The sequence below is a fragment of the Peromyscus californicus genome, unplaced genomic scaffold (genome assembly GCF_007827085.1).
Source record: "Peromyscus californicus insignis strain IS unplaced genomic scaffold, ASM782708v3 Scaffold_7__1_contigs__length_154581171, whole genome shotgun sequence".
NCBI lineage: Eukaryota > Metazoa > Chordata > Mammalia > Rodentia > Cricetidae > Peromyscus > Peromyscus californicus.
This window is the reverse complement of record NW_026294595.1, coordinates 5,008,574-5,034,404: the sequence shown is the minus strand read 5'-3', so window position 1 is coordinate 5,034,404 and position 25,831 is coordinate 5,008,574. Positions and strand designations below refer to the sequence as shown.

Genomic DNA, 25,831 nt, shown 5'->3' with positions numbered 1-25,831 from the left:
AAGCCACTCTGATTCACCCATTTCCCCACTTGTGGACATTTGCACCATGTCTTGGCTGTCATGACTACCGCTGCCATGGACATTCCAGCATGACTCTTTTGCAAATCTCTGTACATATTTCTATTAGGTAAGGCCAAGTACCAGTTGAACAACTGACAAAGACTTCCTTGACTTAATTTTTTTTTTTTTTGAGACAAGGTCTTACTGTGTAGATCAGGCTAGCCTCTAACGCAGAGAGATTCACCTGCCTCTGCCTGAGTGCTAGAACTAAGAGTGCACACCATCATGCCTGGCTTTCTTAATTTATATGTATAGGTTTATAAAGAATGATAATTAAGTCAGTCCCTGCAAACTCGCCATTCCAGTGGCAACATACATTATTAATTCCAGTGAAGTGCTCTATATCCTTCCTCACCCCATGAGGCCTGCTCTTCCTTTTGTCAGTCACCCGTCTCACTGTATTTGATCACGTGTCTCCACCTCAGACGTCACAGAGATAGCCGCACACTCTGTATGGTCTGCAACTGGCATTTTCACTCAACATGATGTTTCTAGGTCCCACATTCAAATTCATCCTCCCACTGGTGTAGGTCGCCACTGTGGGAATCCTCCGTGTTAGATAAATGAACAACTGTCTACTTCAAGTTTTCAGAAATTTCAGTGCTGCCGACAATCCTCTTCCAACATCTTAATATACCTTTTAGGTGAGAGGTTTTCCAGGGCAATTTCATCTAGATGTGAAACTGTTGGTTGACTGGCATGGGCATTTCTGAAGTGGATACTATAACCTGTCCTCTGGCAGGAAATAGGGGTCCCTGCTGCGGTAGACAGGCTTAGAACCTTTGGCATGGTTAGACTTGACTTTTTGCCAATCTAGGCAATGTATAATGTTAGTGCATTGTAGTTTTTCAATGTCATTTTCCTGACTGCTGTTGAGAATGGGGCTGTTTTCATCTGAGTCACCATTTGTATAGTCTATGGCATCACTGAGGTCTCTCCCCACTTTTAAAACGGTTGTCGCTGGGAAGGTGCAGAGACTGCACAGCCTTCTTTATTAATTTACAGGAGGTCCTCGAACACTGGGATTGCATGTATGGTTGCTATGCCTGGCTCCTACTAATTCTTAATTATTATTAAAGTATTTGCAGAAATAATAGTACAATTTCAGTTTTATATGCAATATCAAAAATTGTATTGTTCTTGCCATTTGTTTTCAGTATTTTAAGGTAGATTTGTAAATGCTCTGGTGTCTAAGTATAACTGTGTTTCAATATAATTCTTCTTTAGACCACATTGTTCTCTTTTCAGGACAGATGACCTGTTAGACCTGAAACAGAAATTCTTTGCTAAGGTCTTGAGAGATGGCTCAGTGGTTAAGAGCACTGGCTGTTCTTCCAGAGGACCCAGGTTCAATTCTCAGCACCCACATGGTGGCTCACACCTGTCTGTAACTCTAGTTTCAGGAGAATATGATGGCCTCTTCTGGCCTGTGTGGGTACCAGGCATGCACAAGGCACACAGATACATGTGAAGGCAAAACACCCATATAAAATGAAACAAAATTAATTATTTGCTTTCACTTCTCATGAACTTGAACTAAAAACTATAAGGATAGAAACCAATGTTTTTAACAGAATAACTGTGTCATCCACTTCAGAGATACAGGAAGAGGGATTTGCAGGGAAGTTAATTTTTTAGACAGGAAGTAAGTGAATTCAGAAAGCTGTCACAATTTAAATGAATACATACACTGATTGCTGAAAGTCTATGATGAAGAGACAAGATCAAGAAGCATGTCTTAGGCAGGTGAGCATCTCTGTGTTATTTCTGTCTCTTCACCCTTTCCTCAAAAATTCCTAGGAGGATTTCAAAACAACCTATAGAAAATAAATAGGTAGACATCTGTAGCCCCAACTACTAGGAAGACGGAAGTTTGAGGACCATTATACCCACAAGTTCAAGGACAGTCTAAGCAAGACAGCAAGTCTTCATTTCAAGTAAAGACAAGAAACATAGAAACCAGGCAAAATGGTTCAGTAGGGAAAGGTACTTGCTGCCAAGCCTGATGACCTGAGTTTGGTTTCTGGAACCTACATGGCAGAGAGAACTGACTCCATGCATGTGCCATTGTTCATTGCACACCCACACCCCCTCACACATATAAACAAATACATGTTTTTTAAAAAGCCAGGTGTGGTGACACATGCCCAAATCTCCACATGGAGGTGTGGGCAGGAGGCAGCCCCAAATTTCAGTCTGGCCAGGCCATATGAGAAATGCTGTTTCAACACTTTCCAAAGCATAGAACAAATGCAAATGAATGCACTAAACAATGTTTAAAAACACTTGTTAATGGGTTCCTAGTCTGCTTTAGAAGTGAAATCTGATAGAACAGTCAGAAGAAAACCTTTTATTGCTAATTCCCAAGTATATACTGAAGATGACCTAGAACTACATCCAAATTGCTACATACTACAGCTATCAAAAAAATCTGGATCACAGAGCTTTGGAAAGGATATACTGTATGCTGCTCCCCAGTGTTAGACATATTGTTGAAAAGTTACAGACAGAGTGGGAGTAATACACCTTAAAGGACCCACAACATTTAAGCAGGAAAGCAGACCTGGCTGTCAGCTGGCTCAGCACGTGGGGACATGCACTGTGCTGTCGAATCTTTATGCTCAGCTTGGTTGGGTTTAGAGTCACCTGCGAGTCACACCCAGGACTGTCTGTGAGGTCCTTTTCAGAGAAGTTTAATGGCGGAGTAAAGCCCACCTTGAATGTGGACTGTACCAAACCATGGCCCAGGGACCCAAACTGGATAAAAAGAGCAAGACACAATGGGGATCAAAGTTCATTTCTCTCTGCTTTCTGACTGTGAACATAATACAACCCACAGCCACACACTCCCGCCACCATGTCTCACTGCCATGAAAGACTGCATCCTCCAACTAGGGCCAAAACAAGCCCTTCCTCCTTTATGTTGACCCTGTCAGAACAAGATCACATTCAACACCCAAGCCCCAGAAAGAAAGCTCCATGTTTCAAGTGTCAGTCAGTGCTACACAGCCTAGACAGAGGCATTTTCTATTAGACATAACTTTGAACCTGGAAATCCAAATCAATGACATCATATTTGAAAGTGACCATCCTGAAGACTCCAGTTCTAGCCCTACCATCCAGGAGGAAGGAGAGGACTAGCTTCTGAAAGCTGTTCTCCATCTCCACACACACGGCAGCACCTATGTGCCCGCAAACACACTAAATAAAACATTTTCAAAAGAAACTGGGCAGGGATCAAAATACAATTTAATAAGCGAAGGAAATTAAGCCTTGAATGAAATCCTAATTACAAATCAAGGTTGCTCTGGAAACAACATTAAAAGAAAAGTTAAAAAATCAGCCCAGGGTCGGGAGTGGTGGCCCTAGGCCTCCAATCCTAGCAGGAATGGAGGCAGAGGCAAGCAGATCTTAGTGAGTTAGTTCTAGGACAGCCAGGGCTACAAAATGACACCCTGTCTCAAAAAAATTAAACAACAAAACAAAATCAGTGTAAACTCAGGCTATTATTTTCTCTTAAATAACAATCACATAAGACATTAATATAACATCTTCATTAGAATCCAAAGGAGATTCTTTTGTGTCTTGGGTTCAAGTGTATAGGAAAATATATCTATTATATGGCAGGATGTGGTGGTCTGAATGAGAACAGCCCCATAGGCTCATGTTTGAATGTTTGGTTCCCAGTTGATAGAACTGTTTCAGAAGGACTGGGAGGTGTGGCTTTATTGGTGGAGGTGTGTCACTGGGGGTGGGCTTTGAGGTTACAAAAGCCCACACCCAGCTCAGTCTCTCTCTTCCTGCATGCTCCTTACTGATGAAAATGTAAAGCTCTCAGCCACTGCTTTGGTACCATGCCTGTCTGTTCCTGCCATGACGATCATGGACTTACCCTCTAAAACTGTAAGCAAGTCCTGAATTAAATGCTTTCTTTATAAGAGTCGCCATGGTCATGGTGTCTCTGCACAGCAATGGGGCAGTAACTAAGACACAGAATAATATATTTAATATGTAGCTGGAGTATATTGTTTTAGAATTCTAATCATGAACTTTTGGGAGAGTTAGCATTTCTTCCTTTCTTTTATTTTCTTTTTGGTTTTTTGTTTGTTTGTTTGTTTTGTTTTGTTTTTCGAGTCAAGGTCTCACAGTATAGCCCTGGCTATACTGGAACTTGCTCTGTAGACCAGGTTGGCCTTGAACTCACAGAGATCCGCCTGCCTCTGCCTTCTGAGTGCTGGGATTAAAGGTGTGTGCCACCACTGCCCAGTGAGTTAGCTTTTCTTTAAACTCCAGTTGCCAGAACTGGTACATTATCACTGTTCATTCAAAAGAAAAAAAAAAAAAAGGCATTGCTTACATGGTAATCTATAAACAAAAATGTGGAAATTTGAAAACAATTTTATTTTAAAGGTAATTCCAGTTAGATATTTACTGTCAGAATCCCCTAGGGAATAGCAGATGCTCAAGTTTCATGAATGGCTTAGTATTTGTATTTCACCTCCATACCCCCTCCTGTAGATTGAAATTATCTCCATAGCACTAATAAAATCTAATATAATATATATGCTATGTAAATAATTACTGTTTAATAATAAATAATAATATTTAGCAAGTAATCACAAGTCTATACCTATTGACACAGACACACTGCTTTTCAATGAATAAAGGAGGAATATTTTAAAATCAATCAATTAATCAATTATTTTATGTGTATGAGTGTTTTGCCTGCATATATGTCTGTGCATCAAGTGCCTGCCTGGGGCCCACACAGACCATAAGAGGGCATTAGATCCCTGTGACTGGAGTTACAGATACTTATAAGCTGTGCTGTGAGTGCTGGGAACTGAACACAGGTCTTCTGGAAGAGCAGCAACTGTTGAGCCATCTTTCCAGCCTTGAGGAAGACTGTATTTATATTTTTAAAGATGAAGTTATTTGTCTATTTTTGAAGTATCTCAATCGGCAACACAACTTTGAGTAGGAAGGAAGAATGGAAAGAAATCCACATTACAGTACAACTACCTACAAGGGGCTCTCTGAACTCCAGGCTTTCACCCCAGAGTTCAATTTCCTCAGCAACAAATAAACTGGGTTTTCTTAGTGAAGCACCTTGGGTCAGTTATCTAGGTCAGGGAGCCAGGACTACACGACATGTACAGGAAAGTGACCATGCCTCTCCCATGGCACACTTACCTGTCAGTAGCAGATTGACACTGGGGACCAGAAGATGGATAGAATCTTCACTCCTTGTCAACTAGTGATTTTAAAAAATTACCTAAGCTTTGATTTCTCAAATTAATTGAGGAAATAGGTAAATTTTAAAATAGCTTCTCTGAAGATGACCATTTGGCTATGACAGCAGATGAGGCCCTGAACAAACAGATGTCCCGCATCCCAGGAAAGCACAGCCCGTGGGGTCGCTCACCTGTGACACTGTGATGCTGCATTTCTTGGCCAGCTCCTCTTTGGCTTCTTCACTGGGGTAGGGGTTGCTGAGGTGTGAGTAAAAATATTCATTCAAGATTTCTGTGGCCTGTTTGCTGAAGTTCCGCCTTTTCCGTCTATGACAAAAGCAGGGAGGAAAAAGTAAGTCACAGCTATCGGTGTTACCCAATTACAATTAATTAGGACCGCATAAGAAAGTGGACTTCTAACTCATCAGTATGAGAGCTACGAAGGACTCCAGGCAGCCTCTGAAGCATGGTCCAGCCCGGTCTAGCTACAGCATGACTCAGAAAAGTACAAGAGTACGAAGCACAATGCATCTCATTCTTTATTCAAAAAGTTCATTCAAGACCTGATGTGAGCCTGGCACTTGGGAGGCAGAGGCAGGTGGATCTCCGTGAGTTTGAGGCCAGCCTGGTTTACAGAGGAAGTTCCAGGACAGCCATGGCTACACAAAGAAACTCTGTCTTGAAACATGCTGCCCACCTTCCCCCTCCACCCCCGGCCCCCTGCCACTGCCAAAAAAAAAAAAGACCTAATATGTTCTAGGTATTAAATGAAGATACATGGAGAATGAAACAAACAAAAAAGAAAACCAGACACATTTTAGAGAACTTACAGGCACCTGGAGGTCAGGAAGAGGGTAGAAAAACATTAAATAAGAACACAGAAATCAGCTGGGCAATGGTGGCCACACCTTTAATCCCAGCACTTGGGAGGCAGAAGCAGGTGGATAACTGTGAGTTTGAGGCCAGCCTGGTCTACAGAGCAAGTTCCAGGACAGCCAGGGCTACATAGTCTCAACCTGTCTCAAACACCTCTCAACAAAAGAACACAGAAATCAGTAGGTTTGCATCATAGTGACCATACAAAGTATCATGAGGAAACAGTGTGAGGTGAAATGACAGTGTGTAACAGAAACACAGAGGACTGAGTTCCTTGAGGAAATCAATCTGAGACCTGGAAATGTGCAGGAGTTAGACAAAGAGAGGTGAACAGGAGTGGGCAGAGGAGAGGACTTTGAGATGCAAAAGAACTTGGTTAGTCTAAAGGGCTAGAAGAGGCCGTGGCTCAGAAAAAGTTAGGGACGTGGGAGTCGGCCTGGAAGGAAAGGAGGGGCCAGATGACAGAGGGTGTGAGGCTCACAAGCTGTTCCAGGTTTTAGTCTAAGTGCAACAGGAAGCTGTTGAGGTTTTAAGCTTTCCTGTTTCTTAAAATACTATTTTTACATTTGCTTATTTAGTGTGTGTGTGTGTGTGTGTGTGTGTGTGTGTGTGTGTGTGTGTGTGTGTGTGTGCTCACATATGCATGTGTATGCATGATTTATCTGTGGAGGCACACATGTGGCATTCAGAGGACGACTTGTGGGAATTGGTTCTCTCCTTCTACCACATAGTTCCAGGACTCAAACTCAGACTGTCAAGCTTGGTATCAAGAAGCTCTCTCACTTGCCCTACTTTTTATGTTTTTTGTTCTGTTTGTTTTTCCAGACAGGGTCTCACTATGGCTGGCCTAGGACTTGCTACATAGACCAAATTCATAGAGCTCTGCCTGCCTCTGCCTCCGAGTGTTAAGATTACAGGCCTGCACCACAGTTTTCATGTCACTCATGTCAAGGTCAAGCTGACACTGAGAACAGCTGGAAGAGAGCACAGAAGGACATGCAGACTACTGAAGAGTCAGCCTCGCCGGTGGGTCAAGCTGGAGGTGATGGCAAGCTAGTTCATGGCGAGGGCCACAGAACTAAGATTCAAGATCCACTTAGAAGGGAGATACAGGAGGAAGTGATGGGGCAGGGCAGCAATGAGATGGGGAGAGAAGGGAGGAAAAAACATACACCAAGAAGGACTTAGGGGTTTTCCACGTAAGCAACTGCCTGGACTTGGATACAAGTTCCTCACAAAGGAAAGAGCAGAGAAGCACATTTTGCTGTTTTAGCTGGAGGGGTGCATATGGGGCAAATATCAGGAAACCAAATGTTTATTAACAACATATTTTGGGTAGCAAAAACATAGCTTATATTTGGTGGTTATTATTTCTGTTTTGAAGAATTCCTGCCTGAAAACGAACATCTGTCAGATTTCACTTTAGATTAGCTACTCTGTGACTGGAAAACGCCTTCCCTAGATAATTCTCTCAACACTTGCTTTCAAATCATCTTAATGACTTTCTCAACTGTGATATCCTGCACTCCAAAAAGTGGGTGTAAGGGTGTGATTAGCTGGTTACCACGGTATCACTAAGGTAGCAAGCAGTTAGGTACAACCCAGCCGGCACAGCACTCAGTCAGGAGAGTGATTAATGTAGGTTTGATAAAAAAAAAAAAAAAAAATTACAGGTTTCTGTCCTGAAGTTTCTTAACTTTATGGAAGGTTAAATCATTGTGTCCTGGGGGCCAGGATCTATCTGGTGACGAAATGGGTAGAAGAAGGGGAACCTACTGAGAAGAATAATTCATACTTTGCAGGATCACACGTGGCTCCAAAAGAAAGACAAAACATTGAGGTGGGACCACTGGAGAGGTACACCCTGCTGAGCAGCGGGTGGAGTAAGTACAGTGGAAAAGGTCCAGAATTGATACTAATATGAAGCTGAAGGCATTCCCTGTTGAGAGCTCACAGTAATGACCTGCATATAAAAACCTACTTTTGCAGCTGTATGTGGAAAACTGGAAGAGCAGCCACACAATAAGCTGATGCTGAGTGACAGCCCCCCTAGATACCCAACTGTCTGCTCTAACCTTTCCCATACTCCCAATGTGGCCATTCTACTCAATTCTACTGCATGGCTACAACATGAAGTCCAGAGACAAGGCCAGGGTTAAAGAGAATAAATGACAGCCAGGCATTTATTTGGACAATGGAAAATGTAAATGGACAAAAGAAAAGAAAACCTCTAGGAAGTAAAGTTTGACTCAGAGATTTTGTCCAGGGGAAGTTTTGGCAAACATCTAAAAACCTCAGAGAACAGATTAATGGGCAGCACAGACTGAGCTCCATGTGAATTACAGCATAGGTACACCAGCCACACAATTCCTGAAGGTTTTACACTGACACACACTTCAGGCTTGTCTAATGAACATGGTCTTCTGGAAAGTGCGCACTAAGCAAGGGATCGCCTGTCTGGGTAGGCACGCAGGCCTGGAACATGCACTTGGCTTTTTGGCACAGAGGGGGTCACTCAAGAGCCCAGCCTCAGCGAAAGACTGAAGTGTAGGGTCTGCATTTACTGGAAGGCACAGGACTGAGGAAGGTCCTACGCTTTGTTACTCTTTAGGAAAACCTCCCGTAGAAAATGCCACTAGGCATATGTCCTTGGTTTCACTCCTCCCCCAGGGTGCCACACTCGAAACGCTGTGCCTCATGACAGTGTGTACTGCACATCAGTCCCAGGGCTGTATGTGCCCCAGCACCACCACTGGGGTTGGGGTTCGGGGAGCAGGCACAGAGACAGGAGCACCCTCTCTCTCAGCTCTGCCACTCTCTTATTCTAGCTCGGCTCATTCAAGGTTATAACATACTTATTCTTTGTGGAAGAAAAGGAAACCACTAGGTGTACACATTATGAATGCAGTTATGTAAAAACCAAACATACATGCAGGCAAGAACAGGAAAGCATCCACAGGGAAGAACAGAAAGCGTGTTAGCAGAGTCCACGAAGATGTGTGTTTTAAATAGCTTTTTTTTTTTTTTTTTACAAAAATGCTCAAATTTGATAAAAAAATTAAACATTTGTTTCCTCATGCCACCTCCCAAACTGTGACTTCAGCTGCTAAAAGCATGAATAAAAAAAATCATTCATATGATCAAAATACTTTGAAATTCTCAAAAATTAATTAACATATTATTAAATCAAATAAACAGAAACTGTGGTGAGTAGAGCTGGAGACTGTCTAGCAGTTAACAGTGCTCACTGCTGGTCCAGAGGTCCAGGTTCAGTTCCCAGCATCCATCAGGCTCAGAACCTCCTAGAACTCCAGCTTCAGAGGATCTGACACCCTCTTCTGGACTCCATAGACACTGCATGTGTATATTACACACACACAAATAAATAAACACATAAATCATCTTAAAAATGAAAATATATGCCCACATACACAAAACCACATTTGGACATGAACATATACACATAATAAAAAATAAAAATAAAATCTTTTAAATCTCCCATTCCAACATTTAAGGTTGCAATAACTTTACTGTGCTAATGAAAGTGAGCTTTTACTACAATTTAAAAAACACCCTTTCTTGAAAATAGGAGCTCAAGTCACAGTCATTTATGGAAAAAAGTATGTCCCATTTTCAAATATAACTGTGTAATAATTTTTCCTTGATATATTTCTAATAAAATATCTTTAAAATATCCATAAAATAAAAAATAGGCATTTATATGCCCTATCAATCAATTAGGTTTTATAACTGATGACATATAAGTTTGCTGTAATTTTGACTTTCAATGACTCTTTGGCCTGGTGGGGGTGTCATGAAAACCCAGAAGAAAGGGGAGTAAAACGTATTCTATTCTGAGAAGTAACCCACAGAAGACAACTCAAAGGTCAGAGGTCAAGTATAGAATAGCCTTTTATATTATCTCCTCTGCCATTCCTTTTTCTTCCCGGGACTTATCACCCTATTACAGTCACTGGACCATCAAATAGGATTCTATTTGATGGCATGTGTTACCTGCTTATTACCCTTCTCCTCAGGTAGAATGCACGCTAAACTGGTACACATACGTTTGCCTGCCTTGTTAACTGTTTCACAGAACAAGTAAGGAACTGAAGAAGGAAGAAGGGAGGGTTTGAACTAGTGAGAATAATTTAAATGCTAAAGCATAAACTATGGGTCTGGGAGCAGTGGCGCACGCCTTTAATCCCAGCACTGGGAGGCAGAGGCAGGCAGACCTCTGTGAGTTTGAGGCCAGCCTGGTTACAGAGTGAGTTCCAGGCAGCTAGGGCTACACAGTAAAATCCTGTCTCAAAACAACAACAAAACCAAACAAATGAGAAAGCAGAAGGAAATGCATTAAAACATTTGTAACCCCCCCTTTTTTTAGAACAAAATTATGGATGCCCTCTCTTCTCTAGTTTATACATTTCCAAGACTTCCTACAATGATCTTGGCACTTTAAACCTAGAAATAATAGTAAACCTTAAAGCAGTCAAGTGTGGTGACACCTGCTGTAATCCCAGTTCCTCGGGAGTCTGAGGCAGGACAATCAGGCAACTGAGACTCTATCTCAAAGTAACAACTGTCAGCGAGGCTGAGGGTGTAGCTCACTGGTACAAAGCTTGCCTGCCATGTGCAAGATCCTGTGTTCTATCCTCAGGACAAAACAAACAGAAAATCCTCACAACAACAAAGAACAGGCCACACACATAGAGCCTTCAACACCAAGAGGAGGGGGCTTATGTGAGTTAACCAGCAAAGACAAACTGTAGTCTTGTTTTACTTATTTATTTATTTATTTATTTATTTATTTATTTATTTATTTGATCTGTCTTTTGGTACTAGGATAGAACCCAGGGCCTCACGCATGCTAAGCTTTACAATAACTGTACTACATTCCCAAATCCAACAGGCTACCATTGTTTTAAACAAAGCATCGGGGTAACACAGTGGTACTGATGGTAAGGGATGATGAGACTGGGCTGTGGGGAGAGAGCCTGGGAAGTGGGGCCTGGGAAAAGGTCTTAGGCTAGCTTAGGTACAGAAGGGGGAACAGGAACCACTAGACCAAGAAAGAGGAAAGCAGAGAGTCAGTGTGAGAGACGTCCGAAGACTGAGGGTCCTGCTGAGAGTTCAGCAGGGCCAGGGGATACAGAGCTTGGCTCAGTTAGGAAAACAGCGTACTGTTAGGTGGAAAGTGTCTCCTGCTTGAATCTTAGACAGGTCTGGCCTACAGATGTTCACACCCTTAGTTTTCTAGCTGCAGCACTGCCTCATGTATTTTTTCTGTTAGTATTGTGAGATTTAGATGGAAATGATGGCTTCTGTCAGAACCCAAGGGGAGAAGAAAGAAGATAAAATAGAAATGCCTTTCCATAACTGGACAGATCCCTGGCTTGAGAAATGTCCCAGAGGCATCTTCACTGTTGGTGTGTAAGTCCTTGACAGTTCTTCTGTGTCATTCAGTAGGTCACCACAGACAATTAACTGCCACATGGGATGCATTATGTCACTCCACACAGGGACACTAGCAGGCTTTCTCACTTGGCCTTATAGACTGGTGTTTTATGGTAATGAGATCAGTCAAATAGGGTGCTTCTCAGGAGTACCACCATCTCCGGTGTCTTCAGACGGTATACACAAGCAAGGTAAATGTTAAATTCTTAGAGGGGCTGGAGAGATGGCTCAGCAGTTGAGAGCACTTGATGCTCTTGCGAAGTATCTGGGTATAGTTTCCAGCACCCACACAGTGGCTCAAAACCGTTCCCAACTCCAGTTCCAGGACCTAATGCCCTCTTCTGACCATCGTGAGCTCCTGCACACATTGGTGCACAGACACACAGGTAGGCAAAACACCATATACAGAAAATTAAAAAAAAAATTGTGCAAAATAAAAATCAACCTTACAAACTTTTGGTGTCAGAATGGAAAGGAAATAATTAGTCCTAAAGCCTCTAGCAGCAGCACTAAGGCGACCTATTTCCAGAGTCACTCAATCCGCAGCTCCTGAGTTACACTTCCAGGACAAGAAAAGGCTGTCTGATGCATGGGTACCACAGGTGGATCACCTACCTATTCACAGAAAAGAGCTCATATAGCCAAACTGAAGAATCTAAGATTGACCAGCTAGATTCTCTGAAAACAAACAAGGAGCAAAGGGGGAAGCCATGCAGAAGATTCATTGCCTCACATACCTGGCATCAAGGAACCTTGATCTTAAAATCATAACTGCTTCACACGTGCTTTGCTTGAGCTGCATCTGAATGGAACTAAATTTCCGATGGATGATGCCCACCATCCTTTCAATCTCTTTTGGGGAAATGGGACGCGTTCTACTCTGTTCTCGGAGAAGGTTCATCACATGTGTTGTGAATTCATTACATGCCTGTAACAGGAGAGAAAAAAAAACACTCCTTAAGAAACTGAAACTTTGTATTATCACACCCAGACATTCACCCATCTGAATTTCCACCTCACTAGCAATATCCAGCAGTACTAGCAGTGAGTAGGGCGAGTGTGAACTAAGCAGCTGAGGAAAAAGTGGCGACACAGTTAAAACAGCAAGATTTCTGAAACTGAATGGCAGACATGCAAAGGACCAGATCCTAACTGTCCTTCCCACCTGGCCCTGCTCCATGTCCAAATGATGTTTCCCATTGGAATGCACTGGTTGCTATCTCCTACCAAATGCATGCTTGTGGCTCCTCTTTTTCTCTAGGGTGTTGTGTTTACTCAACAAATGTTTACTGTAGGATCATGAAATTAAAAACCCTTCCAGAGCTGCCAGGGACACAGAAATGAGCAAGAGCTGGCCTTTAGAGATGAGGGGGAACATCACTTATCACATAAAAAAGCCAATGTGAAGGCTGATGGGAAGATGGTGATAAGTGTTTCACTAGTTCTAGAGGAGAAGGACCACCCAGAAGCTTCATGGTAGAAGTGATGCTTTAGTGGACTCTAAAGAATAGGAAGGAGTTTTGCAGATGAAGACAGAGGTCAGAAGAGCACATGTGTAACAGCCTAGCAATGCAGCATTTGTTGAGTTCAGAGGAGCGATGGCAGAAAGAACAGGAGAACTCGCAAATTCCTATTTGGTTTGATTTGGTGCTGGGGATGGTAAATCTGATCTGAGTAAGCACACAAGCCTGTATAACAACAGATCAGTTATCCACAGTGCAGGCCTCAGTGAACAAAAGCCACCTGTGTAAAGCATCTCAGTTCTTCAGGGGAGAGGCAGCAAGAGACCAAGAATCCAAATTGAGTCTGGAACATTTTAGCTAGCAATCCTCAGACACCATCTCTGTCAGTTGCCTACACTGTAGTACATCTATAGTGCTATATAAGTGGGCCTACACTGCAATCTAGCACTCCTGGTAAATAAACAGCGGTCTGTACCCTAGATAAAAGAGCATCTGCTATCTTAAGGCCACAGGAAAAACACATTTTGAAGCTGCCATAACATTCACCACCCTCAACATCACCCGTTAGAGCAATGGTTTTCCTAACTGCTCACTGAAGAACTATCCTTCGCTATACACTTTCTAAGAAGACGTAGTAGTAAGTTGTGTTCACCATTCATTTGAAGTATTTTTCAAATGTTTTAAATTGTGAGAACTTGATTTTTATGAGAAGTGGCCCACATTATAGGACTCTTCAGAGTGAAATTGTGCAATGCGATAGCAGACACCCAGTGAATACCTACAGGTTGGTGGGCTTTCATATCACAACTCAAGAATGAGAGTCAGGCTGGCTAACAGCCATAAACCCAGCAGCCTGCACCATAAGCAAAGGCGTCTAAATCACAGTCCTGGGAGAGGCTTAGGAAAAGATGGTTCGGAACCTCCTGAAACTCAAACACAAGCTGTGTGCACTTGTGTATTTCTGAGGGGAAGACTCTGTGGGTTTGGTTTGCTTTCTTTTAAGAACCAAAGATAGTCTATATGTTTTTTAAAGGCCAATAATTATTGTCCTGATATTCAGTACAGTAAAATATTAAGGAATTCTGTAGATTAAAAGCAGGTCTTAGGCTGGGTATGGTAGTGCACGCCTTTAATCTCAGCATTCAGGAAGCACAGGCAGATAGATCTCTATGAGTTTGACGTAGCCTAGTCTACAGAGTGAGTTCTAGGCCAGCCTGGGCTACTAAGTGAGATACTGCCTCAAAAATCAAACAAACAAACAAAAACAGAAGTTTTTCTATCTTTAAGGATACCAAATTTTTAAAAAGTAAATTTCCCCCATTACACTATCACTCTGGATTTATACCAAGCTAAAAGCAAGTGGCCACATGGCCAAGAAAGATATGTATATATTATTTCCTGTACTTTCCCTAAGGGAATGCTTATATCAGTTCCAAATTGTGTAATATGACAACCTCAGCCTCTAGTTTTCTCATAAGTAAAATGAAAAATGTTGAACTATTTCTCACAGGATTAGCAAATTCTATAGTTCCATAGAATGTTAACAGATGGTCCAAAGGTACAGTACGTTTGGAAACTGATGAGCTAACTGAAGCTGTGAAATATATTTTTGCGGGGCTCCTGGGTGTTTCTATGCCAACATATGTGCAACACTAAATCCCTAAGGACAGACTTTCTAACTTTCCTCCTAATTGGCCACAAGACCTCATAACTCTGGAGCAGTGCTTCCCAGTAAAACATACAGTGATCCACATAAGTTTTTTTTTAATTCTCTATGATGAGTCAACATTTAAGAAATCTGGTAAAATTAATTTTAATGATATATTTTATTCAAATAATTCATGAATAACATTTCAATACATAATTGATGCTTTAAAACAGTCACTGAGGTAGTTCATATCCTTTTCTGCACCCTTTCCAATCCAGTGTATATTTTACACATCAGTTCAGACTAGTTTAACTTGACATACTTCACTAGCTACCTGTGGCTAATGACTCCTGACTGCTACATGGGGCAGGACAGCACTGGAGCATGTTGTAAACCAATGAACTTGGTAACCCTTGAAATAGTTTGTCAGACAGACAGACAACAAACAAACATCACAACCACACGGTCACATAAACACATAGGCTAGTCTCATTCAGGAACGTTCTTAGTGAAGACTGTTCATTTTATTAAATCTCAACCCTCAAGTGTGTCTTTAAGATTCTGTGTGACGAGGGGAAGCACACAGAAAGCTCTTTTCCTGCATATCAAAGAGTCACTGGCTCAAGAAAACCTATCATATGATTAAATTCATAGTTTAGTCATCCCCCAGAATGCTATTTTTATATGAAAAGAAAACAAACAAATTATTATTTGGACTTGGCTATTTGGCAGATATTTTCTCAAAAATGAACCAAGTGAGTTGGTCTCTCATGTAGACCCAAACAGCTAGCTGGCAGAATTTGTGCCAATGATAAAATTTTAGTTTTCAAATGGAAATTTGGATTTCTGAAAACTTGTGACCTTGATAGTTTCCCTGGAGACTTTCTGATAGTGGTGACATTAAGGAGTCTATTGTCATACTGTATAATGATGTGCATTATCACACACAAGATATCCTTAATCCAGTGAGGTAATGCTTCCAAAATGATCAATGCACTACACTACAAAAGCATGCATAGTGCATAGGGAGGAAATACATTCAAAGTACAAATTAGACTAATGGGTTCCCAAGGAACAGAACACAACACATTCATTCATACAGTTCCAGATTACCGCTTGGCAGCTCATTGTTATAACTGTAACTTGTCATGTTTCAGTGTATAAGAGAGGATGTCCACAATTATCCCAAAAAGGATGTTGATATCTAGCCATCTCTTCTCTTTTCCAATGTGTAAGCCCAGAAATCACTTATAAACTTCAACTGTATGACAACTGATTATGGAAGTGAAATGAAGAATAAATCAAGAAATAAATTAGTCTCTGCAAAAAGGTAAAAAGCAATGTTCTTCTCACAAATGTTTGAAGGTCTTTTTTTTTTTTTTGGCTTTTTTTTGTGGGGAGGGGGTGAGGGAGGTCTCACTATGCCTTCCTTCTTCCTTCCTGGAACTTTCTATGTAAACCAGGCTGGCCTTGACCACACAGAGAGCCAATGCCTCTTCCTTCCAAATATTGGGATTAAAGGTATAAGTCACCACACCCAACTGAAGGTATTTTAAAAAATAAAGTTAAAAAATTAGGTTAACCTGTAATACTTGCTATTATTTTTTAAGTGATTAATGAATGTTTTGAGTTTTGTGGCTTTAATTTCTATTATGATAAATATTGATAGAGAGAATCTACCAAGCCAAAGTCCCCAGGGGTTAGGGGTCTTCAAGAGTGTTGAGTCTATGCACTACAAATGCAAACTGTGAGAACGGTTGGGCAGGAGTGTAAACGTAGTTCTAACTTCTTCATTGAACTCTGCAGATTCCTGTAAACCTACTTACACATTATGATTACACCATGGCAGGGCATACTTCACTGTAAGTAATTAAGACGTCACGTGAATGATTCTTGAGAGAGCAGCTTTCTTTTTTTTGTCTGATTTTTACCCTCTCCAGGATGGGTATTTTCTCTGTGATCCCTAATAAGCATCCAGTAGTTCACAAAAGAAAAAGGTTAAAAGAAAAGAAAAAAGTTTTTGCCTTTAAAAACTCGTAATTTCCTAGAACATTTGCTAATGTTTCCCACCTTATTAAATGAAGTCATCTATGAATGAAAATGCTGATGAGCAATTTGGCATTAGCCCAGCACTCACAGAACTCAGAGCTTTCCTTTAAGCCAGTAGTTCATACATGATTAATTAGAACATCTCATTTATGTGGTATTCACTTTAGCTCATTACTCTAAGTAAAATTCGTTAAGTATTTACATTTAGATAATTAAAATCTGGGTACACCCTTAAGAAAGATGCATACACTTTAGACAAAGTGATATTTTTTTCCCTCCACCACTGAGAGTAAATTACAGCCTCGTTTTCATCATCATCTGTACTGGTTCAGAGGAAAGCACAGCAGAGTGCCTCGTCATCTACTCTTTAAAAGGTAGACTTTCATAAAAATAGAACAGAGTGGATGCTCAAATGATTCCAGAGCTGTTTGGAAGGGCCACCCAAACAGATGCTGGCAACTGCTGCTATCCACACTGCAGGATGTTCACATACCTCCCTGTACCCAAGACTACATTGCTACATAATACTACTACATAATAGAGACAATTTTCATCATTTTACTGTTTTTCCACAGTTAAAAAACTAACTAGCAAGTGTTCATAATATAAATGCAAATTTACCTTGGTTAACTGGAATATTTAGGAAAAGGAGTTTTGACTTCTTGAACTTTCCGATGAGAATATTGGCAGAAACCCCTTTTCCTCTCAATTCAGCTACTAAAAAGTAGGATGAATGTTTGTGTTTTAAAACATACACTATATTGATACAATTTACCTAGGTCATGGAAAACTTCATCTGATAAGACATTACAACCAATTATTATAAGCCCCTTTCCTTGCCATTTACTCCTTTCTCTTTAGAAAACAGAAACCAACTGATAATCCAGGATTTGAAATATTTAGATCCTAGATAATGTTGTAGTGATATTTTTGACTAGTAAAACTGTCTCCTTGATATTACAATATATTTGAAATATTTATATGCCAAACTAAAATTTTCAGTATTTTTAAAAAATTCTGTAGCTGGGCAGCAGTGGTGCACACCTTTAATTCCAACACTCGGGAGGCAGAGCCAGGCGGATCTCTGTGAGTTCGAGGCCAGCCTGGTCTACAGAGCGAGATCCAGGACAGGCACCAAAACTACATGGAGAAACCCTGTCTCGAAAAACAAAAAACAACAACAAAAATGTGATGGCGCTTTTTCCAGTTGAAATTCAAGACTCAATGCTTTTCTATTCATTTAAATATACATAATTATATGTAAAACTGTGAAATCAGACAGAGGACAAGCACTGATTTTTAAATAAAGTTTTTGAATGGTTTGGTGATCAATTCTAAAAACCATCTTTGCAACTATCTCCGTAAGATGATTATTGGCAACAGTTCATAAAAGCCCCATTCTAAAACCTACTTTTGATGGAAAGAATAACTCTTGCTTAAAGGTAGATGCCATTTCAGGTATGATGTTGCTCACTTATAGTCCCAGCTACTTTCAAAGCTGAAGCAGGAGATTCACTGAACCCAGGAATCTGAGCCCAGCCTCAGCAACATAGTGAGACCCCATTTCAAACAAACAGTAGTTGATCCTAAAATCTGACTTCAACTGTTCAGTTTCTAGACACTTTGATAACCTCATATGACCTTACTCTAATGTTATAGATTTTCATATTCATTGAATGCTTATTAAATCTACAAATTCTTATTTGAGGATAAAAGTTAACATTTAAAGATCTTGTATACGCCAACTGGAATGAGATCAATATACAGCCAACCAACCAGTAACTTAGAGAAAAAGAGGGAAATATGCAAATATTCCTTCAAAGTAAGAAAATCCTTGGCATGAAAGCCAGTGGGTAAAACCTGGCTGTGTATGCTGGCACACGCCTGTAATCCCTGATGCTCAGAAGGCTGAGTCGAGAGGCTCACAAGTTCAAGGCCAGTCTAGGTAACTCAGCAAGACTCTGTCTTGATATAAGTAAAAGGGACGAGTTGAACACTCGCTCAGCACACTTGAGACCTTAAAGACACTTCCCATGAAGCAATGGGTAAAAAGAGCCTTGCTAGGGAGACAGAAATACAAAATTTACACCAGTTAGTGTCCTTTGTTTATCTGTTTAACTACTATGAAAGGCAAAATGGACCTAGGCATTTGTGGTAACAAGGCAATAATCAGCACCATTTTGCCACTACCACCGAATGAACCTAGGACCGCATACATGCTGAAGGGCTCTTCCACTGAGCTACATCCCCCAATGGTAACATCAGCATTTTTAACCTGATAAAATAAAATCTCTTTACAAGCAAAGGTGATTTTTTTGCCAGAAAATTTAAGTATATAATGTAGGGATACTTCAAAACTACAAACACAGTCTTTACTGTGGCTTAAATTCTCCCACCCTCACTGGGTGGTGGTGGCACACGCCTTTAATCTCAGCACTTGGGAGGCAGAGCCAGGCGGACCTCGGTGAGTTTGAGGCCAGCCTGGTCTACAGAGCAAGATCCAGGACAGGCACCAAAACTACACAGAGAAACAAACAAACAAACAAAAACAAAAAAATTCTTCTAACCTCCATTCTCCAGGAGTCTCCTGAAACCTCAGTAGTAAGTTCTTGTAGTCTTCTGCAATTGCCAAATTGGTACCTGGATTTGAGCACATTCAGAGTTCGGGTCTGGTTCTAGTGCTTTAGTGGATTTGGGATGAATTCAAAGAGCAGCTTTCCAGATGCTTAACAAGGGTTGGGAACCTTACAATACTTTTGCCTTGAGCAAAAATGTATTTCAATATAATTATAGTAGATAGCTTTCAATGTGTCGTCTCTATTATAGCAGCTGTAAATTACAGCACGAATTGCCTGTATACAAGCAGAGTGGGAGAGCTGCATCGAGCATGATAGATCTTTTCCTCTTCAACTGAGGACAAACACTGAGGTCAAATCTCATTTGCAAAAACTAGTGTGCCCATTCCCTTTCGGTGGCAAGGTAGAGAAACCAAGAAAACACAGCTCAACCAAGAGCCTCAGTTCTTAAGAACAAGACTCATTAGCACCAGGGCTTACGTTCATTCAGAATTCGTTGATTTATTCTAACAGCTCTATCAAGAAGATAGAAGTTTGTCTCTCAAGCAGAAAAAAGCAATAAACTCAAGATGAAGTATTAAGGTGCTTGCTGCAAGCTTTGGGAAACTATCATATTCCAGCTCAGTGTCAGATCAGCAAGACCAAAGGAGAACAGGATTGTTTCCTGTTGGGTGATAGTAATATTAAAGTACCTCACTATACACACCCAACACGTAATATCTCAAAAACATTTGTGAGTGAAGTTGGATGATTATCTCCCAAATCATCAAATTTCTGAGTCTATGAAATAGAGATGTATGATCAAAGAACATTTTCTGGAGGGGAAAGAGTAGGAGTCTAAAGACAATCCATCCCTAAAATGTAAAACTGAGCCTTGCAGCTTAGACATGATTTTGCTCCTGCTGCAGCTCTAATGTGTTCACTGTGAGTGTGGCTGTGCTTTAACTTGCAAGGCTCTTTAATTTACTGCAGTGGTGATGTTTGTTAATTTTATGGCAATCTAAATCTGAGCAGACTTCAGATACATTTTCATTACAGCTTCACTGCAAAACACAGCAGAGTAAATACTGCTTAAGATTCTGATGTGGTTTATTTCTTTGAGACTCACAGAATCTTCCAACAAAGCCTCTGCCTTGAAATACATGGTCTTCCTACTTCCTGATAAACGCTCTGTCATTCAGCATCTCCCTGATCACTTTTAAAATGAAAATACATTTTTTTGGAAAGTCTTTAAGATAGTTGTTTTCATCTGTTTCTGTTCCCATCTCAAACACAAACCAACATGGGCCAGTCTTAGGATGCCTGAGTATGAAGACCTGCATTATCTTCCAGTTCTGTGTGTAGAGCAATAAAACCCAATAGACAAGGATAGCATATGATCAGAACCTGATTTGATGCCTGACTCTGACCTTGCTGGGTGACACTGAATGGAAATACAATACTATCTATTTTAGAAATGTCACTCCTTGCCCTCACTCAGCTCTATTTAACCATGCAAGTAATCAAAGCCTCTTGTTCTTGGGTCTAAACAGAGGGAATCCTCTTCTTGTAAAACAGCACTGGCAGAAATACAGCTCTAAAGCTGTCCAAAGACAACTCAAGAGGTCAAACCCCACACGTCATCTGTAAACAACTGAGAACTTCCAGGACCAAGTGTGTAAAGTGGAATTCAGCTCAATCTATGATCATTTCTTCATAATCTGTCTGCCTACAGTGCTGCACAGATTCCACATGTCTATACATGTCCTTCTGAACATGTTAAGAATGAGGAAGGAAACATATATTCAAGAATCCATGAAGCACTAACTCTATCCAGAAATATGGTCCATTATAACATTTAAATTTGTTATTTCTCAATTTTATATTTAATTCAAATACAATTGATTAATTTATGTAGAATTTGTGTATAATGTGCATTTTTAAGGCAACACACACACACACACACACACACACACACACACACACACACCACACACACTAGTGAGCTGATTCTGGTATTAGCTGAGACTGAAGCTGTTGAAAGCTCATGGGCAATTTTTAGGGTATTTCTAAGCTAAGAAGGCTTGAGTCCTTGCCTTCTGTTGATGCCAGCTTTACTTCTAACAGGGCCATCTAAAGAAGTAGTAAGTCCGGTGTGAGGGAAGAGTACTGTGACAGAGGGCAGGAACAACCAGAACAGAGCGGCCATTTGGCCCCACACACCCATTCTATGCAAGGTGACTAGTGACAGTTGCCTGGTAAATATGCATAGACCTATTTAACATAAAGTTAGGCAATTAGGATTATACTACAAATTAGAACCATTTTCTACTGTTTATGCTTAGGGCAACCTCTCAACCATGACTTATTTTGTTTATTCTCAATTATTCATGTCAAATCAGAAAGCTGGATTTTTTCATACACATACACAATAATTTTTCCAAATTTATTATCTAAACATTCTCTACCAAAATTTATCCCTACAAATAAAATATAGTTTTGAATCCCTGAAAGTCTTGCCCCCAAATAGAAAATTTTATAATATTAATTTGCATTTCATTTTAACATACACTGTATCTTTCTACTCTTCCTCAAAACACTCACCTCTGGAATAAAGATGCAGCATTGGTTTAATACTATCGTTCTCAGAATGTAAGAAAAGGCAGGTGTAGAGGGCCAACATATACAACTGAAATTGTTCAGAGAACTGTCAAAAATCAGTACGAAAACCAAAGAGTGATCTTCAAGGATCGATGGGGGAGGAGTGAAGGGGGAAAGGAAGAGAGGGAGAAAGAGGAAGTTGGAGAGGGTGGGAGGGAGGGGGAGGGAGAGAGAGGCAGAGAGAATGTGTGACAAGGACCATTAGGACAGTGGAAATGTTCTCAGACGCTGTAAGCAAATGCACTTCTCCAAGTACATAGACTGCATGAGAGCACATAGACTCCAGGAGAGCTCCATAACAGAAGGTGGACTTGGGGTGCTGATGTGTCAATGCCGGTTCATGAGCTGTAACAAACAGACCTCTTTGGCAGGTGGTGTTGCTAAGTAAGCCATACATATGTGGGAGCAGAGAGCATGAAGACATCACTGAGATAATACTGCCATGAACCTAAAACTACTCTTAAATTTTTTTTCTTTAAGGAAAAGGAAAGTCACCAGGAACACCCCTCCACACCACAAACACACACACACACACACAGTTCCCACTAAAATGTATAGGCATTATGAATGACTGCTAACATACAGTATCTATTTTATAAGACAACTCATCTCTTTATTTTTGTGTATGTTCAAAAGTTGACATTATTGTGAATCTTCTAAAGACTTTTCAAATGAAAATCCACATTAAATGAGAAGTCCTTAATCTAAGTAGAATTTTAGCCTTAAATTACTAACTAAAATATGTTAAAAATTGACTACCCACATTTTACCATAGTATGTTGAATCCAGGAATCACTTAGTTCCCTCACATTTGAACTAATATGGGTTTCTGGAAATCTAGAGTCATTTGGTAATCAACAGCGTGCTAGAGTTAAACTGGCAATGTGACTTTCTGTTATTAGCAGATTGAACAATGACACACTTAAACTCAAAGATACCTGAGGCTCAATTAAGTCTGGCTAGTAAGTTTGCTGAGAAGATTTTTAATCCTATTCTTTGTGATCAGGATTTAGCACAATGCCTGGTCTACTCTGTCCTGGCACAGTCACAGTTAACCAGGAGTCTCATCCTCAAATGATCCCAGAAGCCCCTTCCACATAGTCTAGCACAGTCCACAGAATGAATTCCTATGAGGGTCCTAGAACTCACAGTATATGAGATCAAAAAGCTCACTATGCAACGATGCTTCTCTTTTTGCCAGCTGTTCCAGATTATGAACAAAGACAGTGACTAGGTTGAATTTTAGAGCTCTGCAGGGCACCAAGTGCAGGAAGGAAGGGCTTACAGGTATGATAGTTAGGTACCATGAATGTGAGGAATGAATAAAACTGAAACAAAGAGATATGAGGGTTAGCTCTGCCCCCATAAGCTCACAGCATCTCCCACAACTCTCTTGGTTTTATACATCATCTTTGCTTATTTTAGTCTGTGTTAACACCTACCCCTTAAGGCCCTGGGAATTGGTTAGTACAGTCTAGTAGAAGAGCAATAGAGGTTTGTGCAGGACTGAGAGTGGCGGCTGCTGACCTGTTCATATTTCTCCAGTTCTGTGTGATAGATTTGTCTGATCTGGGTCAATTTGGCTCTGTAATCTGAGTGTTCAATAGAGTTATCTGAAGAACCTCCAGAGGCTGCCGCGGCTGCAGCTGCTGCCGCCGATCCCCCACCTTTCTCAGGACCTGAAACCCCTTCTGCCAAAAGCATATTGTCCAGTCTCATTAGCTGGGGATCGGGAGGGTCTTCCTCCTGGGCTCCTCTGATGCTGAGACCTTCAAGGAAAGAGAAAGACAGAGAGAAGAAGCGAGAGACAGAGGACAAACAGTGTGAGTATTTTGTTTATTTGAGAAAATGATCAAACAACATCAGCGTACTACAATTCATGCTGAGAGCTTCATCGATCACATTTGATAAACAAGCTTGACTATGAGAATTGCTTTCAAAATACATTTACATGCATCCTAGGACTCTTTATACACCCCCTTCATAATTTAACCCCAACTTGGACTCTTAGAAAGAGATACGCTCTTAGAATATTCTGGTTATCCGAACTTCAGATTTAAATGATTTATGCATAAAGTAGGAAGGAGGACCTAAGGAAAAGAAAATATTGCAGAGATATAAACAAACTCACAAAGCATGGTTAAGCTGTCTCTCTATACAGTCAGAGAAATAGAATTGGAAATTCCATAAAATAATTTTAATCCACAGTCTGTATCAAAAATTGGGAAATAAACAGGACTAGATGGCTTTTCTATCATGCAATCTCAAAAGCAAAATACACTCAATATGAAGTAATTAGCTAGACTAAAATACATATTAAAAGGGCACTGTTAGGCACATGCCAGCAAACTGCACAACAAGGACACCAAATACAGAGTTTAAAATGTGCCACCGACACAGCAATTGAGTCCTGGGCACAGTAGTTTCAATCTCATTCTGCTTTTACATCAAGAACTTCCAAGTGGTGCCAGTCAGCAACCTCTTCTGAGTACGATAGATCACAACTGACAATTCATAGGTTTAATCAGGTCACACAGGCTTTCTGCCAAGATGTTTTCAACAACACAGAAGACAAAGTTTTAAAATAATTATCGTGGTATAAAAAGCACTGGAGTCATGACAGCTCAAAATCAGCATTTTCATTAATGTGTAACACAATATAAACTATCCCAGCCCAATTAACCTCTGTAAATCTGTTCAGAAGCAGGTTCCCCGCACTACTTACAAGGCATGGGGAGGGGGAGTTGGCATCTCATCTGTTTGCATTTGGAGTCTGCCTCTTGCGTGTGTGCTTGTTGTTTATCCACAGTGGCACACACTCTATGTCTGGTGTAACTTACATGACAGTAACATCTATAAGCTGCCAAGTATTCAACTGATCACCAGCTCTGAGATTTCATATGCTAACCTACATGTCCCATCAATTCTTTTACGAACAGACTTCATCCATAGACACCCTGAATTACACTCACGGCATGACAGAGCTCTTGGTTGCCATAGCTCAAATCCACAACTTTGATTTCCTCCCCCAAAACATTTTAAAGCTGTCACTTTTGTTTAAAAATAATTTCAACTGAATAATAAAACTAAGTCACCATAATTTAAAAATTACATCAGCTGCCTATTCAGAGACAAATAAGATCTGAAAATTATAACATATCAAGGTGATAAATTCATTTAGGGAAACCAAAAGTTAGATAACTCTTTAAGCTAAAATCTCTAGAAACACGTCATTGCTGATGATGTATTTGCTAGTTACTGGGGGACTAGAAAGAATTGCCTCACAGTGTTCTAGAACTGCTCCACAGCGGCTAAGTTGGTATTTTCAACTTAAATCTTTTCTCTCTTCTGATTCACTTAAATATTTCCAGGGTTAAGACCTTATGACGGACCCACTCCTGGTTTACACACCCTGCTCTCCAGGCTTTGGTGTGCGTGAGCTCACTGGATGGTTTCATCTTGCACTTCCAGTTCTGTTTTGTTTTATATCAAGTTAGGCTCTTTACACTTCTCTGTCGTAGTCAACTTTTGCTAACGTGTGTGTGTGTGTGTGTGTGTGTGTGCGCGCGCGCGCGCGCGCGCATGTGTCTGTATGTGTTATTTCCCCTTTATGTCTAGATAATTGTACTTCTTCTGAAAAGAGAGAAATTTTTCTTTGTTGATGAGTGATAGGGTCTCACTACATAGCCCAAGCTGGCATGACTGACACCCCCCCACACGCACACCCCTTCCTTCGGAGTGTTCAGATTACTTACAGGTGTGAGCCACCATGCCTGCCTGCAAATGTGTATTTTTTTTTTTTTTAAATCTGCCTTCAAGGTTCTGTAA

At 40.7% G+C, this 25,831-nt stretch overlaps 1 protein-coding gene across 3 annotated transcripts in view; it reads right to left on the bottom strand.

Annotated features, from left to right (window-relative positions):
- Pbx3 (PBX homeobox 3) overlaps positions 1 to 25,831 on the bottom strand; it is a 202,857-nt gene that overhangs the window by 24,783 nt on the left and 152,243 nt on the right. For all 3 annotated transcript variants that reach the window (XM_052726214.1, XM_052726216.1, XM_052726215.1), the window contains 3 exons: positions 23,531 to 23,772; positions 12,365 to 12,555; positions 5,486 to 5,621 (listed from right to left, as the gene is read on the bottom strand). In XM_052726214.1, coding sequence (XP_052582174.1) covers positions 5,486 to 5,621; positions 12,365 to 12,555; positions 23,531 to 23,772 — 569 coding nt within the window. The remainder of the gene's footprint in view (positions 1 to 5,485; positions 5,622 to 12,364; positions 12,556 to 23,530; positions 23,773 to 25,831) is intronic.